The 18,627-nt window shown below is 35.6% G+C and overlaps 1 protein-coding gene across 1 annotated transcript in view; it reads right to left on the reverse strand.

Moving 5' to 3' along the window:
• Positions 1-364: 364 nt before the first annotated feature.
• HFM1 (helicase for meiosis 1) overlaps positions 365-18,627 on the reverse strand; it is a 133,210-nt gene continuing 114,947 nt past the window's right edge. The window contains exons 31-39 of the mRNA XM_033114766.1: positions 17,522-17,602; positions 17,168-17,283; positions 15,944-16,023; positions 14,825-14,931; positions 5,852-5,959; positions 4,480-4,570; positions 1,513-1,624; positions 1,262-1,416; positions 365-509 (exon numbers count right to left, since the gene is read on the reverse strand). Of these exons, the coding sequence (XP_032970657.1) occupies positions 440-509; positions 1,262-1,416; positions 1,513-1,624; positions 4,480-4,570; positions 5,852-5,959; positions 14,825-14,931; positions 15,944-16,023; positions 17,168-17,283; positions 17,522-17,602 (920 nt within the window). The 3' untranslated portion in view covers positions 365-439. The remainder of the gene's footprint in view (positions 510-1,261; positions 1,417-1,512; positions 1,625-4,479; positions 4,571-5,851; positions 5,960-14,824; positions 14,932-15,943; positions 16,024-17,167; positions 17,284-17,521; positions 17,603-18,627) is intronic.

Genomic DNA, 18,627 nt, shown 5'->3' on the forward strand with positions numbered 1-18,627 from the left:
TGGATTCTTAAAAATCTTTAGTGAAACAAAACAATATTGGTGAATAATCCATATAATAAATAGATTAACTGACTATCATTATTTTGCTTTCATAGAATACCTTTCTTCTTGTTAATATAAAACTAAAATTGTAAATTGGTTCTTGTTAAAATCCAAAAAATCCAATTAATAACCAAATAATTATTTCTAAGTACAATTTAATTATCAGTTTACTGAAACAAAGCCACTGTAGAAGTGCTTTTCACAAAGTTACAATATAATGGGAAAATAAATCAGTCCAAAAATTTTGTTGCCAAAAAATTAACAAAACTGATTAAATTGAAGAGAAAAAAATCAGGACAATTATGATCTACTTTTTAAAAACAAAAAACAGGCTTTGTAATTCGGTGTCTTTATGCTTTGGCTTATTAATAATATAAGACACATTTTTGGTGTTTTTTTAGAAAATACCATCAAATATTCCCAGAAAAGATTTCATTTCATCAGCTTCATCTTCAGGATGATACCTACTGGGGGTGGGGGGAGAAAGCAAATGTAAAAATAATTATTATTGTAACATAATTTATTTTAAAATGTAATAATAAATACAAAAAGGATAAACTTGAAGCTTTCTGAGAGGTTAATAGATCAAATGAACTTCAATATGCATGAACTTGTGGGAAGTCTGTGGGGTCGGGAGGAAATTAGACTTTATAAACTGTAAAATATAGGGACCAAATCTCTTAGATATTTCTTTAATCATATTGGAAAATAATGTTATTTAATCAATATATGAACAGGTCTATACGTTTCTTCAAGAGAGAGGGGGAAACTGCTACAGACTTACTCATAAAAATGACCAGCAGTTGGGACACTGATTAGACTTAATCTGACTTTTCCCCCCATTGAACCTGTAGAATTGTGAAAGAACTGGTTGGCTCAAATACAATTTGAACTTTTGAAAAATTAGTTGATCTCATTTGGATTTCTTAAGTGACTTTACACTTTATATTATCAAAATACTGCGTGCAGTTCAATCAGTAAAAAAATCTTCAACACAATATAATGTTTCAATTAATAGTATCAAACATATAGGTTCTCAAAATTGAGACATCTGATATTATAAATTATTGTAAGGAGTTAGCTCACCAGAAGTCTAAAATTTCAATGACTTCAAGTAAATAAAATGTGTAGGTTCTGATCTTAAAAGGAAAAGAATACTGAATTTCTCTGTAAAAAGTTTTTATCAGTATATCTTGAAATAACTTTAAGGAGTTCTTACCTGAAATCAATTTCATTTTTACATTCACTATTTGTAATAAAGAAATCCACTTCCTTAACAAAATTTGAAGAATTTGATCTTTTTTCAGAATTAGTAAAACATAGCCTTTCAATCTCTGGTGACAGGCTTTGTTGTTTTCTTTGTTGTAAATGGACCTATATTTTGAGGTTGAAAAAAAAACACAGCAATCATGGAAAGTTTAATTATTCAGGCAGAATTAAAAAGAGAAACGAAGAAGTGCTTCTTCTTACAATATTTGCATTTCCAGCTTGTTGAGGTAATTCTGTCATGCAGGATGAACCAAACTGGGACATAGAGGAATTTGATAGATAAATATCTGGCTTCTCATATGATGAAACAAAACTAAAAATCAAAATTAATTATTTGTAAAATATGGCAAATAAGGCAAACAAATCATTCTAATTTAGATCAATAGCGATTCTTTGGGGAATATGATTAAAGTTTATCATATTTATCACCATAAAAAATTGATGCTCTGTTTCTTAAACTCATGGAGAATTTGGTGCATTTCCTTTTTTTTAAATAAAGCAACAATTTATATATTCCAAATTAGATAAGAATACTATTTCTAAGAGCCTAAGAAATAATCATTCAACAATTTTCTTTGAAATTGGGTGTTATGCTTAATTGTCTATCACCTAGCAATCTGTAAATCTTTTCTAAATGCCACTTGCTGAACTTTTAACCTCCTTTCCCTATTCTGGTCTCACTATAGAGAGATAGCTCTAGTTATCTTCCTATGTATAACTGTATATTAGAATTCACCTTTCATCTTCTGTATTACATTAGTTCACTAAAAAACATACTATTATTTGCTTCCATGTACTAGATAATTGTACTAGGAGTTGGGTACAAAGTGATAAACAAATTCTCAGGGAGTTGCAATCTAGTAGAGGAGCAGACAATGAGTAAACAATAAATATGCATAATTATAGATCCTAAAGTGATATGAAGGAAATTAACTGAACATCAGTGTGGAAGCATAAACCCATTTCAAAAAGATGGTAGTGAATGCCTTTCTCAGGAGGTGACAATTCAAGTTGACATTAATAATTAGGCTAAAATGCGACAGCCATGCAAGGGGTAATAAGGAGTGAGTAGTGGTAGGGAAGAATCACATATATTGATGAGATCAAATCTTTCGTCTTTGATTAATGGCAAGGAATTAAAATAAAAAGGGTGTAAGAGAAGAAGCATGTCTTCTTTCCAACCCGCATCCTCAGGTCCTGAGGGCCTTCTTCCCAGCGGCAATTTCTGACACCAGTTTCTCAGAGACTTCTTGATAGGATTCCTTTTTAAATTCACTTATCTCCTGTTGGTCAATTTTAAACTGTCTCAAAATTATTTGTAGCTTTTTAAAGGCGTGGGGCACAAAACTGTTCATGTACTTTGTTATCTTCCTACTTCCTACACTTTTTTTGCTTCTTTACATCCACAGCTTTGTTCCACTTTGATGCTTCTAATCAGTTTACTCTGTATGACTCAGAGTTAGGACCAATGAATGGAAATAATAAAAAAATATAGTTTTTTTATAAGTTTGATTGAATGATATGAGAGACCCAAACATAAAACAAGTATTTTGGAGTGAATGAACTCCTGGTCACTGGAGTTCTCTTGGCAGAGATGGCATGATTACTTGCCAGAGATGTTGGATGGTGATTCAAGGATCCAGTGTTAGGGAGATTAAATGACACTTAAATTAAACCCTCTTCAGCTTTGGAATTCTCTGAAATCTATTACTCTTTGATGTTGACGATCAGTAAAACGAGTAAATAATAGCCAGCATACCAAAAGACACCACAAAATTAATGTATCTTCTTTAACAAAAGAGAAATAAATAATCCTTAAGTAAATTGGACCCTGAATAAAAAGCTGTCAATATTTCTTTTCTTTGGGAGAGTTTTGGCTGTGGCTATAATTTCTCTCTCCCTTGACTTCTAATCAAGTCCAATATCCAAATGTGTTTTGCATTTCTGCAAAGATACTTCAAGTTGAACATTTCTAAAATTATTTTCTTTTCCAAATGTCTTTTGCATCCTATATTCTCAGAAAACATCTCCATCTTCCCACTTGCCATTTATTCTTCCCTCTTCCTCAACTATTGTATCCTATAAATTGCTAAATCCAATCTATGTGTTATCTATGAAAAGTTTCAAAAATCAATCTCTACCTCTTAGTTTCGATAACCTCTACCCTTGTTTAGGCCTCTTCATAGACTTTCTCAAATTGGCCACAATTGCCTCTGGTGGTCCCACCCTCTATAATTCACTCCACGTGTCATATCATATCATTACATATCATTCCACAAATCACTAGAATGATTTTTTTCTGATCAAACTGTTTATCTTGTGTTTAATGATCTTGGATGGTTTCACATTGCCCAGTAGGTCAACAACTAGAGACCCCTAGGCTACATCCAGCTGACAGACATTATTTTTTTTTTGGAGGGGGGTGTTGTAAATTATATCACATTTTTAAAAATTAGTTGTCAAAATTTAAAAGTCAGGAGGTGTCACATAAAATTTTAATTCCCAGCTTTTTTTGTTTTTTGTTTTTAAATCAGAATATTTGACAACACTAAACACTCATTTCCTGAATAGCAACAACTTGTTGGAGTTGAGTAGTGGTTGCTCTCTTTAGATGGGACACTCTACAGTTGGCTTTGGCCCTCCACGTCCTGGAGTCAGTTTGAGTCTGTGAGCCCTGACCCACTGGATACGGTACAGGTGTCTAGTTATGGCATTCACAGTTAGACCTCAGCAATCTCAGCCTTAATGGTGTGGCCACACAGAGCACACTTAACTGATCCTTCCTTGAGCATGGGATGCCTTTCTAAGCCTTAGCCCTTTCCACGTGCTTTATCTACTACTTGGAATGCCTTACTGAACTCCTATTCAGTTTTCAAGGCTTGTGAAAAATGAAGATTCCTGGACTCTGGCCCCAGAGACTATGATTCAGGAAGTTTAGTGTGGAGCCTATGAATGTGCATTTTTAATATCACCCCCTTGGTGATTCTGATGCAGGTGGTCTGACAACAGCACTTTGAGAAACGTAGCTCTAAGATTAAGAAGGTTTAGTTTGGCTAATACCTTATAGTTTCTCTGACATCTTAAGACTTGATGCCCATCTCCAATTACGTGTCAGGAGAATAGAGAGTTTTAAAAAGTTGTATTTCAACCCCAAATTCTAAAACTTGCCTGTGTGACATTTCCCTTTGAAATTTGCTCTTTGACTCTTGGAGGGATAGCTTACGTCCCCTGGTACTTGAACTCAAAGTATTTCCAAATCCTATATAAAGAGATAACATTTTGAAATAAAATGCCAGGAAACAGCTGAATGGAGCTTTTCACAAGTTCTACAAGGGCTCTCTCCAACAGAAATAATCTGGTTAAGGAAGGAAGGAATAATTCTTCTCAATAATCAAACTTAATTTGCATAGAAAAATAAGGGAGCAAAATCATAAAATAAGAGGAAAAAAATCACAAAACATACAGGTTAGCTTATTAGTCATTATGTTAAAAGATCCCCAAATCACTATTATTTATTTTTAAATCATGTAAATGATCAAGTTAAAGTTCATTCAATATTTTCCATGGTCTGCATGTACTTAAGTTCATTAAAAGCATTGTATACATGGGGGAAAATGATATTTATTGTGATTGATTTTCCCAGGGTCAAAGCTATGCCCTCATAGGATTAGGCTACCTCAAAAGATCGGTACAAATTGCCTCTTAAACATGCAGTTAAGACAGTGACGTTTAATTTTTAGGTAGAGACAGTAGTCGTCTGGTCATATGAGAAATTGTGCCTATTGACCCCATGTCATAGATTTTCCTGGCCTATTTTGTGAAGGTGGTCAAATCCTATTCCCCTGAAAGGAGTATTAGCTCTTTAGGTATTTCTTAGAGCCCTAAAACAATATTTCGATGGGAAAGAGTATCTCCATCTTACTGTCTTGTCATACACTTACCAAGATTTTCACTTCTCTGTTTTAGTGAAATAGAGTAAATTTGTTAGTAACTCAAAGATCTAAGTCCCATTATTTTGGGGTTGTATATGATTTAAATATAATATCCAACACAGGAGAAATGAATCATTTCCTATTTATTTATTTATACCTGAAAAGTCAACATTTCTACTGGAAATAAACATTTTAGTTTCTTTGCTCACAGACGAATACTTTTAGAAAAGAAATATTTTTGTCCTTCACAAACATTAGCAGGCCATGTGTGATCTTAGAATAGAGAATTAGATATTCTGTTTTGTGAGGGAAAAGTCAATAAATAAACTGAATTTGAACAGGGTCTTTAACAAGATAGAGAGCAATAGAATAGAAGATCACTTGCTATACCATCATCATGGAATAACCTTAAACTCTGTCCTTAGTGGGAGGAAATGCTATTTGTGGAAGGGTCACATTTTCAGTTTTGTTAAAAATTATAATCTTAACAATCCAAAGCTAATTAAGCAAGCACATTAAAAAGACAAAGAAAATGAACCCCAAAGCTGAACTGAAAAATATTCAAAGAATTTCTCATGAAATTATTTCATGCTAAAATACAATTTTACCTGTTTTTGTCTTCTTATCAGCTGAAAAGCTAGTAGCTTCTATTAAGTTTTCGTCATCAAAATCATCCCAAACTTCATTTCCCAAGTCAAAGTTCACATTCAAAGCTTCTGAAAATGGAGAGTTGCTTTTACCCACATCTGTCAAATTCTGGTTCCCAGATGCATTAAGATTTCTGTTAAACAGCATTGTTTGAGGGGCTTTCTCATTTGCAGTTGTAGAATAGTTCCATCTTGAAAAATCTGTCATGTGTATGTATAAAAGAGTGTATGTCATAAGCATCATTATCTATTGATATATCAAACACATCTTTCAATTACTAAACAGAGGTCTTCAGTGGTAGTTTTCTACAATATTAGGTCAAGCATTGTTGAATACTGTGTTCAACCAATTCTATTTATTGAATTATATTTACTGATAGTTGGACTAAATTTAATTTTAAATGGATTCTTTTAGACCAAACTCATTTTCCCTCTTAGTTCATATATGAGAATAACCCTACTGTAAGATTGGAGTATAATAGCTTCTAAAATGGTCTTCCTCCCTCCAGCTCTTCTTACAAATTAATTTTGAGTATTTTTATGAAACTCAGTGTTATCCATTGTTTAAAGCCTGGGTATTGAGTCAGACTACCTGGGTGAAAATTCTACCTCTCTCATTTACTAGTTGTATAATCTTAGACAAGCAATTCAAACTCTCTTAGCCTAGTTTTCTCCTCTGCAGAATGAGAATAATAGTACCTATGACATAATATTGTTATGGGGACTAAGTGCTTTCTCTTGTGCAGTTTTCCATGGCAGTGTGCTAATAAATGTTTAATAACTGCTTCTCTAAAAAGGTATGCACACACACACATAGACACACACATGCAAAGTTTATTATATGTGTTTATAATATGTAAAGGCTATGTAGCACATAATTTACAAATAATAAAATACACAGTATGGTTAATTGTAAATTTCATATATCTAATTGATTCTCACTGAATGTTTTCATTGAGTTTTGACAAACTCTTTTATCTGTCATCAATCTATGGTTGCAGTTGACAAATGAATGTAATTCTCACTACATTTACTGCACTACATTACAAATGGATGTTGTTTGATATTTTTGTTGACTTTAACATGCAACATGAAAGTAAAACAAAAAAGACATATGTTGGGACTTCACCTGTTCAACTACTGATTTAAGCAACTTCTTTGCTGAATTAGATAATAGTTTCCAAATACTAGAAGAATATTCCCTCGGGTGTGTGTGTGCATGTGCACACATTAGTCACAGTATAATGGCTACAGACACAACACACTGTTAAATTTAATCTGCACTATTAACATTTTCTTCATCACTTTCTTAAGTCTAAACAATAAAAAAAACAATAAATCAAGCCCTGATTTGTAGTTTTTGCTGGTTTCCATGGTATAAATACTCCTACTGCAGTTAATTTCAAGCTACCAACATGACATCACTGAATGAAAAGTTGAGAAGAAGTGTATAACAGCATTCCATTATACAGCATTTCCACTATATAGATATAATATAGATGCAAACAATCTCAAGAACACAGATAACAAAGTGTAGAAGTGATTAGTTTCAAAGCCTGTGTTTTAAATATATTATTTAATTGAAAGTTTATATAATTAAACTTTTAATAGCTGAAAGAATCCCAAAAATTGAATAATAATCTTGCACAAGCCAGTACAAGCTTGCTCCAATAAACCACTGAGTTTCCTTCACTTTAAATATCTTCAACCCTCTTCTTCACTTATCTAAATCCTACTTTATTCTTCAACTGTATCTATAACTCCAGTTTACATTATTCTACTTTTACATGTTAACATACAACCACCATACAATATGTACTAAAAATAGCAGTAGGTACAAAGTGCAATGGGAATACAAAAGGAACAGGACCTGAACCTATGATGGAAGTTACAGTAGACACCTCAAAGATAACATGATAAGATGGTAACACTGGAATCTGAGGTTGATTGATAGAACTGTGATTGTGGAACAGGGCAAGAAGGAAAGTCAAGATATTCCATGAATGGAGAACAGCATGTGAAAGGCACAGCAGTATGTGAGATCAGAGAATGTTTGGAGAACTATATGTTTTCAGGATTTCTAGAACACAAAGTAGAAGAAGAAGGTAGGGCCCATTGAAACTGCACAGGCAGTTAAGTGCCAGATTACAAGTCTCTTGAAGCTTGTTTTCCAAGTTAAAGAATTCACTTTATTTTTCGCATAGACAACAAAAAACTAAAGAAAATATTTTAGCAAGAGGTTTTAGATGATCAGGGATGCCTGTTAGATCACTTGGAATAGTTCTGGATTAATCACACTGGAAGCAAAGAAAAAAGTAAGAAAGCCATTGCAATAAGTGAGAGCCTTTGAATGCCTAAGCTACAGTATCAACAGAAGGAACAGAGAGGAAAGGATACAGAAATGTTGAGGAAGTAAAATACAGAGGACTTGGTAATTAAATACATGTGAAGTAAGATATTTAGGCTGACTCTTTTCTGCTTTTAGCAGCTTGGAAAAGAAGGATTCTTTCACTGAGCTAAGGAAAAAGAAAAGAGTTCAGATGCTGACATGTTAACTTTTAGGTGTATATGTCCAGAAAGGTGATTATATAGATGAGTCAGGGGCTAGAAAGAAAGATCTAGATGGGAGTATAGATTTAGAAATCATCCGAATATAGTCAGTAATTGAAGACCTGGGCTTGGGTGACATTGTCTAAGAAAAGTTTATAAAGTGAGAAGAATAAAGAAGCAAAAAGAGAGAATCTTTTTGCAACATCGACAGAAAGAAAAACACAAACAGTTCAAGAAGTAGTAGGAGACCCAACCGAGTTGTTTAATTAAAACCAAAGGAGAGAGTTCCAAAAGGAAGGAAAAAACAGATGTGTCAAATACTACAAAGGTCAAAGAAAATAAAAATTGAAGAGCTCATTGAACTCAGCACTTAGGAAGTCACTGAATGGCCTGAGCAAAAGCAGTTTCAAAGGAGTGATGGAGAACCCAAATTTTAGTGAATGAAGAGTGATGAGGAGGTAAGGAAGTGAGCACAGTGAGTATCAATTACTCTTTCAAGAATTTTCGTTTTGATGGGAAAGCAAGACATAGAGGGTATAAGAACTAGTGATTCTGTTTTTTGTCTGCCTGGCATGCTTTTCCTTTTTTTAGAAGGAGTATCTTTCTTGTCCTTTGGGGAAACTGCCTCCACCATCCCATGAAATCCCTGTGAGGATGTCATTCATGGTGCCCTGGCCTCCCCAGGGCCACAGCAGTGGAACATATGACCCAATCCCCAGGCTACAGGGATTGATCAAAGTCTGAATACAAGACTCCAATGAGGCCAGTCAGAATGAACTCTGGTCTGCCAAAGCTAATAGGGAAGACTGCATTTTTCTACTGAGTCTGCTAAACTGGCAAGATGTGAGGTATTAGTACATTTCCATGTGAGAAAGCCTGTTTAAAAAATAAAGCCAATTAGCAACCAGCACATCTAAAAAAACTGAGAGAGGCATGATGAGATCATTTGAGAACCCAGATCTAGCAAGATTAAAGTTAGATGCGCATCTGTAACGTTCAGTTTATATGACACAATCGGTTTCCTTTTTTTGGTAAACTTTTTTAAAAAATTAGTTCCAGGTGTACAAAGCAACATAATAGTTAGACATTTAAACTCCTCATAAAGTGATAACCCACCCCCCAAGCTACTACTCTTTGACATCTTATGGAACTGTTATAATACCATCAACTATCTTCTCTATGTTGTACTCCACATCCTGTGACTATATATACCTATATATTTAGTTATAGTTGACATTCAACATTATTCTATTTCAGCTCTTCAGGTGTATAGTGCACTGGTCAGGCATCTACACAGTCTATGACGTGATCCCCCTGATAAATCTAGTGCCCATCTGGCACCTTACATGATCTTTACAACATTGTTGATTATATTCCCTATACTGTATTAACTATCAATTTATATTTATTTTTTCTTTTCTTTTCTTTAATTGGGGAATATTGGGAAACCATGTTTTTCCAGGACCCATCAGCTCCAAGTCAAGTCCTTGTTTTCAATCTAGTTGTGGAGGGTGCAGCTCACTGGCCCATGTGGGAACTGAACCAGCAACCTTGGTGTTACGAGCACTGCACTCTAATCAACTGAGCCTACTGGCCACCCCAATTTATATTTCTTAATGCCTTCACCTTTTTTCACCCCAACCCCATTCCCATCTATCACCCTGACAGATCTAGTACCTATCTGGTACCATACCTAGCTATTACAATATTGTTGACAAGAGTCCTTATGCTATAACCTACATCCCCATGACTACTGTATAATACCCAATTTATTCTTAATCTCTTCCCCTTTCACTGGTCCTTAACCCCCCTTCCATCTTAAAGAAGTCCCTATAAGAGTCCTTGTAATACTGGTTTGGTGGTGATATACTCCTTCAGCTTTTTCTTGTCTGGGAAGCTCTTTATCTGTCCTTCAATTCTAAATGACAGCCTTGCTGGGTAGAGCAATCTTGGTTGTATGTCACTGCTTTTCATCACTTGGAAGATTTCCTGCCACTCCCTTCTTGCCTGCAAAGTTTCTGTTGAGAAATCAGCTGACAGTCGTATGGGGGCTCCCTTGTAGGTAACTAACTGCTTTTCTCTTGCTGCTTTTAAGATTCTTCGTATTTAACCTTTGGCATTTTGATTATGATGTGTCTCGGTGTTGGCCTCTTTGGGTTTATCTTGTTTGGGACTCTCTGTGCTTCCTGGGCTTGTATTTCCATTTCCTTCAACAGGTTGGGGAAGTTTTCTGTCATTATTTCTTCAAAAAGGTTTTCAATTCCTTGCTCTGTCTCTTCTCCTTCTGGTACCCCTATGATGTGAATGTTGGTATGCTTGATGTTATCCTTGAAGCCTCTTAAACTCTTCTCAATTTTTTGGATTCTTTTTTCTTTTTGCTGTTCTGGTTGGGTGTTTTCTGATACATTATCTTCTACATCGCTGGTTGGATGCTCTGCTTCATCTAATCTACTGTTGATCCCCTGTAATATATTGTTTCCATTATTGTATCCTTTATTTCTGACTTCTTTTTCATGGTTTCCATCTCCATTTTTATGAAATCTTTGAGCATTCTTGTAACTAGTGTTTGGAACTCTGCGTCTGATAGATTGCTTATCTCCGTTTCACGTAGTTCTTTTTCTGGAACTTTGTTCTGTTCTTTCATTTGGGACATGTTTCTTTGTCTCCCCATTTTGGCTGCCTCCTGTGTTTGTTTCTATGTATTAGGTAGGGCTGTTCTATCTTCTGGTCTTAGTAGAGTGGCCTTATGTAGTAGGTGTGCTGTAGGGTTCAGTGGCACAGTCTTTCCGGTCACCTGAGCCACGTGCTTGTGTGTCCCTTATGTGGGCTGTGTGTGCCCTCCTCTTGTAGTTGAGCCTTGGTTGATAACTGCACATCAGTGTGAGGGACTGACCCTTGGGCTCACTGGTTGTGAGGACTGGCCTTGACTACAGTGGAAGGGCTGTTGTGCAGGAGCTGATGTTACAGAGCAGGATCTGCCTCAGCAGGACTCTGGTGGCTGCCCAATCCGCCCCTTGCGTTGTGTCATACTTGGAGGCGGCTAGATGATGCTCCCGCTCATTTTGAGGCTGGCCACTGGGGGCGCCAGCCCCAGGACCTTGGAGGGGAGCTGCTGTAGGTCTACTTCAGCCATAGCCCATGCCTCATCCGGGGCGACCCAGTGGGAGCCACAAAGAAATCCACAGATGGCTGCCATCCGTGCTGTGCTTGGAAACGCCTTTGAGAGGCCAAGCCGCGAACCAAGGCTGGCTGCCACTAGCGCTAATATAGGGCTGCTCAGTCAGAGGTACAGGATACGCTTAAGCCAGGTGTTCTTGTCTGGGTGCTGTGAACCTTTAAAGACCCTACGAAAGTGAAGCTTGAGCTAAGACAAACGATCTGCATGAAAAAGCTGCCAGAAGCGGCCTGGGTATGCCAGAAAGTTGGGTGGGGAGAAAGAATGGGGAAAAATCAGAAATGGTGGCCACCTGTGTTCGCACACCGGGAAGGTGGAGGGCTCAATAAAGAAACAATGGCCGCCGCCAGCTCCTCCATCCAGGAGAAAGTCGCCTCTCCAGCCCCTGTCCCAAGCCAGATAACTCAATTCCCCACCATTTGTCCCTGCTGCCGTTCCAGCTGCTGCCCCAGCGCTAGAGCTCAGACTGAGTGATTCCATGGTGGGGAAGTCCATGTGCCATCCCTTTAAGAGAAGCGCCTGTGAGTGCTGCCGCACTGTCTGTCTCAGTCACAATCTCCAATGGTTTTCACAACCAAAAATTATGGGAACTTCTCTCCCTAGAACTGGAACCCTGTGCTGGGGTCTGGCTGGTATCTCTCACTCCTTTAGGAGATGGGGGAGACCCCCACAGCCAAAATAGCCCTCCTGATCTTTAATGGTCACACGCGGGTGTGGGCCCAGCCCGTGCCATGTCTCTGATCTTCCTACCAGTCTGGAGGTGGCTTCTGCATGTCCTTAGTTGAAAGGCTTCAGTTCAGCTTGATTTTAGGTGATTCTCCATGATGGTTGTTTTGTAAATTAGTTGTAATTTTGATGTTTGTGAGAGAAGGTAAACACAGCGTTTACCTAACTGCGCCATTTTGGTTGTCTCTCTCGATTTCCTTTTTTTGTATGATGGTTACTTTGAGCAGAATTCCTGACACTTGTCATGATTAGCCAGAAAGGGACATGGAGCTAGAAGAAAGAGACTTGAGCGTATTTATATGCTGAAAAGAAAGAGGTAATAGGAAAGAGAGCTTGAAAATATGGGTAAGAGGAGATAGATAAATGGTGTCCTAAAGTCCCAGGGAAGGTGGGATTGGAAAAACTAAGATTACAAGTGGAGAGATAAACCTTGAATAGAATAAAAGGTGACTCTTCTTTTAAGACAAATATAAAGTTAAGGATGAGTGCAGAGACAGAGATATACAGGGTGGAAAGTTGAAAGAGTTCATATGCTATAGGTTTAATTTTCAATTCTCCACTGATAATTGAAAGTCAATTTCATTTTATAGAAATGGCATTGGATTGGGAATCGCGATATGGACTCTATTTCTGACTCTGCCATTAATTAGCTATGTGATTTTGGGCAAGTCTAATCTCTCAGAGTCTATATTTCTTTCACTGTAAAATGAGAAATTACACAAAGGTCCCTTACAATTTAAATTTTATGATTTAACATGCTTTCTTATATAATTTCTCACATTTTTTTCTTCTTCTTGAAATTGGAATATAGATGATAAAATTACTGTGTTTTCCTAAAAACATTCTCAAGAGCAGTATTTGAATACATTTAAAGTATGTTCTGTCACCAAAGACTAACGTATAAAGTATAACATACCCAATTACTACTACTAATAGTATGAAATATTATAAGAACTTTACATATATTATCTCATTTAATCCTAAAAAAAAAAAACCACTAAAATATAACCTCAGATGAGGGTATTGAGATATATAATAGGTAAGTATACTGCTGAAGGTTACACAATCATTAAATGGCAGAGCTAAAGTCTAGATAGACTGTCCCTAGATGCTGTGAGTTTAACTACTATACTATATACGGTTCCTTCTTTAAAAAGATAAAAGCTTTTTAAAAAGGGGTCCATTCAGCAAAACAGGGATATGGTTATCATTGGGGGCTAAAGTATCTAAATGAGACTTTTATATCATAATATAAATTGGATTTGGAATAGTGGGTGGGAAAGAAATAAAAATAGAAAAACTATATAAAGACAATATGAAAGTAAGCAGAGAGAAAGATATACTCTGGAGAATGCCAGGGAATAGAGCCTGCAGTACAAGGAGTAAGTTAGAGGGCTGTAGATTGAAGGGAGACAAAAATAAGAGGGTTGACAATCTTACACCTTCTATGCATGTTGTAATGATATTCAGGCTTTGAACAAGTTGGATAAATACTCTGATACTCTACGTAAAATTAGGGGACCTACTCTTTGCTTCCTAAAGGCTATCATGGAGTCATAAGAAATGGTAAGTACTCCAGACCTTGCCTAACTAAGATATTAATTTATGGCTAGAGGAAGCATAAAGTGACAGCTTGAAGGAAAGAGTGGCAATAGATACCAAGGCCACACACATGAAATTGTTTTCAGAAAACCCCAAGCTTACAATTTCTACATGAGGCTACTTGAATAAACAATTCTATGACCAGGATAACTTCTCACACATTTTAATAGACTGGTTTTTAATAACATCACCCAGAGAAATTATGCTATGAGGGGCAGGATCCAGACTAATGATGAACCAGACACAATGTTGAAAAATTTATATGCATTCTCTCATTAATTTAATGACAGACACAGATAAAAAGCAAATCTAGATTACACACCAGTTATATCCTACAAACTGGGTTATATTCTTATGTTATCATATAAATTGTAAGAATCATAGGTTTTAGAGATGTTAAAGGTCACCCAATTTAATCCCTTAATTTTAAAGATAAGACTAAGGCCCAAAGAGATTAAATAATTTTTCCAAGGTAACACAACTATTGTGTAAAATTGGACTAATTTTATAAACACAGAATTATTTTAAATAATTCTAAAGATACATAAAAGTACTAGAGTCCAGCATTTTAATAACTTTTGTAAACAAAGATCCCTTATTTTCTCAGCTTTTCCTCGCATTATCTTTAAATAAAAATAGTCAACACTATGTAGGGAAGAGATTTGTTGTTGTTGTTGTTTAAATTTCTGCCAGACCTAGCAGGACCATTCTGAAATAACAGACTCAAAGAATATGAAATTGGTTCAAAAACACAAGAGAAAAATATTGCCAATTTAATAATCATAGTAATTTCAGATGTTGGCTTTTCAATAACATTATTTGTCAAGCCAAAATAATGATAAATCATATTCTCTCTCAAGTCAATATCAATGGTAATTTACCTTTGTCTTGATATTCAGATGGTTCTTGTTGTTGAACATTTACACAGATTTCATGCTGATCCTTCTGCTCCATTATAGATAAATCTGGTGTGTTTAAATATTTTGACCTTTATAAAGATAAGTAAAATCATAAAAAATGTTAAAGAAAATATTAAAATTAATCTGACTTTGAAAACTACTTAGTCACATAAATGAAAAAAAGTACATTCATTTACTCTTCACTCAGCATTTCTATGATAAATTGTACAAGCGTGGGTAGTAAAGGGTAAAAAGGTGTTTAATGGAGGCAACAGATACTTAGTCATCTTTACATGACTCCAATACGTAGATATCTGCTATCTGTGTATAGCCTTAAAAATCTATTGCTAATGCTACTTTCTGTTGGATAATCAAAGCTAGGATCTTTTGAAGTAGGGTTGGCATCTGTTCTGATTTGTCAGTGGCTGTTCTATACAAGTTAAGTATATTAAATGTCATCCCTGCATATAAAATTCCCTTATCTGGAAGGGAAATGACATATACTATTGCCTCCTAGGCATCATAATATAGGCAAAGAATGTGGGTTATCATTTATGGCCTTCTGTTTATTAATTAGGAATATGAGCTTCTGTTATTTCATCTATAAAACGGGATAAAAATACCTCATTTTATGAGCCAGGTTGTTGTTAAGGGCAAAAGATATAATACATAAGATATAAAATTAAAAATTTTAAATTATAAAGTATTTCTAAATCTGAGGTATTATTAATTTAGAGTGGGTCCCTAAATGGAAAAGATCAGACTTTGTACACCAACAGGAATTTTCTTTTTAAAGTATACTCTTGTCGCCTGTTAAGTTTAGAAGACAGAGAGAACCTGAGGACCTGACATAGGGGATGGGTAGCTCCCAACAGAGATTATTCACTGAATGTTAAAATATTCCATAACTGTAGAGTTCTAAGTGAAGTTACGGTATGAAAGATAACAAAACTCTTATGATGTCATTACTTCATTATGGAACTAAATGATTACTGTGATTTGAAGGTAGCTAGTGACCACCTTTCTCTGAATAAATGATTATTTGGAGGAACAGAGTTTATGATGAATATTTTACCTTAGATATTAACATTATAATTGTACCTTGATATACTGGGAAGAGAAGGTTTTGGTGTAAAACCAAACTCTTTCAGGTCCACACTTTGAGATTTATTCATTTGCATCTATTAATTAAAAAAAACACATACACACAAGGTCAGCTACCAATTTTACATCAATATCTTTTAACAAATGAGCCAAACAGTATAATTCCTGCCGTACACAAAGTTCAAAAACCAGTTGATTATGAGAAACCCAGGTTAGTTCTCAACTCAAATCTCCTTCTCAAGCCCTTTTTCATGTTGAGATTCTTCAGGGTTTTTCACTAGGCTTTCTTCTCTTCTCACTCTACACATTCTCAATCAAAGATCTCATTTATTTCCATGACTTCAATTATCATCTACATGTGAATGAGTCTCAAATCTATATTTCTAACTCAGCTATCTCTCCCGATTTTCAAACAGTTATATCAAACTATGAGCTGTATGAGGATTGGGACTAAAACTGTCTTATTCATCACTGTATCTTAGCACCTATTACAGTGGTTGGCATATTCTTGATGCTCAATGACTATGGGAGGAAAGAAAAAAATAATATGGCATAAATATAGAAGGAAGGAAGGAAGGAAAGAAGGAAGGAAGGAAGGAAAAACTTGAGCTGCTAAAAACTATCTCAGAGAAGACGGTAGTCATTTCAAACTGCATGCCTCTCCCTGTTTCCCAATATTCCCTTTGTTTTTGGCCTCATGACTTAGAATCTTCATTCTCATACAAGTCCTAGAAAAGAAACAGCCACTCTGCCATTTTCTTGGCTCTCTTCTGTGGCCTCATCAACTATTTTACTGCCCTGGACATGATGACGTAGGCTTAGAATAAGTCTGCTAGGCACTAGCCTACCAAACAGTAGGAACTCCCATTCCTTCATCACTTGGAAGGGAGGCTGTTGCTCAGTGCTCATCTCGGTGCACAGACGGAGCCAGGAAACGGCAAGTGTCTAGGTTACACATCCCTCTCCGTTTCCCTCTTCTCTAGGCTAATGAGGAATGGGGCTGTATAACTATGTCCCCAAAGTGGATTTACAGATTGATTATTAAGAACTATAAGACTTTTTCCTTTAGAAACAGTATTATGGATAATGATCATGTTCCTAGTCAAGCCCTCAATAAACTCTAAAGTACACTGTGGATACTTACCTAATTGATACAAAGAATAAAGGAATATTTATATACAGTTAATTACAGAACAAGGGGAAATTGTTATTAAAACTAACCTTGAGACGTTTAACTGGAGGAAGAGAAGAAACAGCATTCCTGTTTCTTAAATCAGACAAATATGAAGAAATTGTTGGCTCTTTCATTTCTGACTTCTGTGCAACTCCAGTTTTACCTATGAAAAGAAATTCTAGAGTCTTTAGGTTCAACTGTAGGCATTGTTCATATAAAGCCAAATTTCTTCAAAGTTTCTAAACTAATATTTACTTTTTTTATGTTGCCCACAATAGAAAGAAAATTGTTATAAGCTGCATAATATAAATATCACACATAGATAATTAGGATGTCATTACTATTTATCAAAGAACTTTCAATTTTTGAAACCTGAAATAAACTTGTTTTATGGAACTCACAGCAGTCATGCCCACATGTATGTTTATTTTTACAGTGATGATTACATTCTCGGTTCCCAGGTTTTTTGCAGGCAGTCATTCCTAAGTTAGAAAAGAAAAATAAACCTATTTTTACTACACCTATTATTATAAATTAATATAATTAATTTTTTATCCATTTTCTTTCCTTTCAGACAGTACAAAAAGATTGACTTTTTTTCACACTTCTTCCAATATTAACCCATTTAATATGTAACTTTAAAAAAGATATTTCTCATAACAGTTAATTCCTGCCCCACTATTAGCCCCATTGCTTTTCAGGAGCATAAAGCCTCCTATAAGCTTCTCTTAACTTCTCTGGTATAAGTAGAGCCAAATAGAATATCAATAACTCTTGCCCTGAATGAGGTAAGAATGGGGTGGAGTTTTGAAATTTTTTTGCTGCTTTATACTTAAGCCTGAAGAACCTGGAAAGAAGCAAACCACGTAGCATTTTGATGGCATCACTGACAGCTGCTATAGCATTGATAGGACACCATATATATTTAATAAATGTTAGAAACAGGTGCTTTAGGAGTGTAAGAATTTGCTATATAAACACAGAAAGGAGAAATTGCTTCCAGCTTGATCCCCCCATGCTAGAATTAATATACCTAAACATGTAGTTTATTCTTCATTTATTAAATTTTAAGTACGCTTTTTCTTGATCTTAGCTCTGACTAGTAACAAGGGGGAAGGGAGAGATATTTGAACTGGTCCTTGAGGGACAGAGAGGATCTGGACATGAGAAATGGACTAAGAGAAGATGTTCCAGGTAAAAGCAGCAAATTATAGACTGTAGAAATGAAAATCAGTTTATTTTTGCTGGAGCATAGATTTTTGAGTGAAATAGAAGTGTTGTACATAGTGAAGAGCTCTGAAAACCTTCACAACCTTTCTTGGTCTTTTACTCTTCATTTTCAGTGCTGTTGCTCAATTAACCTTTTTCAAGGCATGGCACATCTAGACAATAATAATACTGTATAGGTTTAATACCCTGGGTAAATGGATAATGCTGCCCACCATATGAGGCAACTGACTAGAGACCTTGAAGGCTGCCGGTCAGTGTACTGGGTGCTGATAAAGTA

The sequence above is a fragment of the Rhinolophus ferrumequinum genome, chromosome 9, assembly GCF_004115265.2.
Source record: "Rhinolophus ferrumequinum isolate MPI-CBG mRhiFer1 chromosome 9, mRhiFer1_v1.p, whole genome shotgun sequence".
Classification (NCBI taxonomy): Eukaryota; Metazoa; Chordata; class Mammalia; order Chiroptera; family Rhinolophidae; genus Rhinolophus; species Rhinolophus ferrumequinum.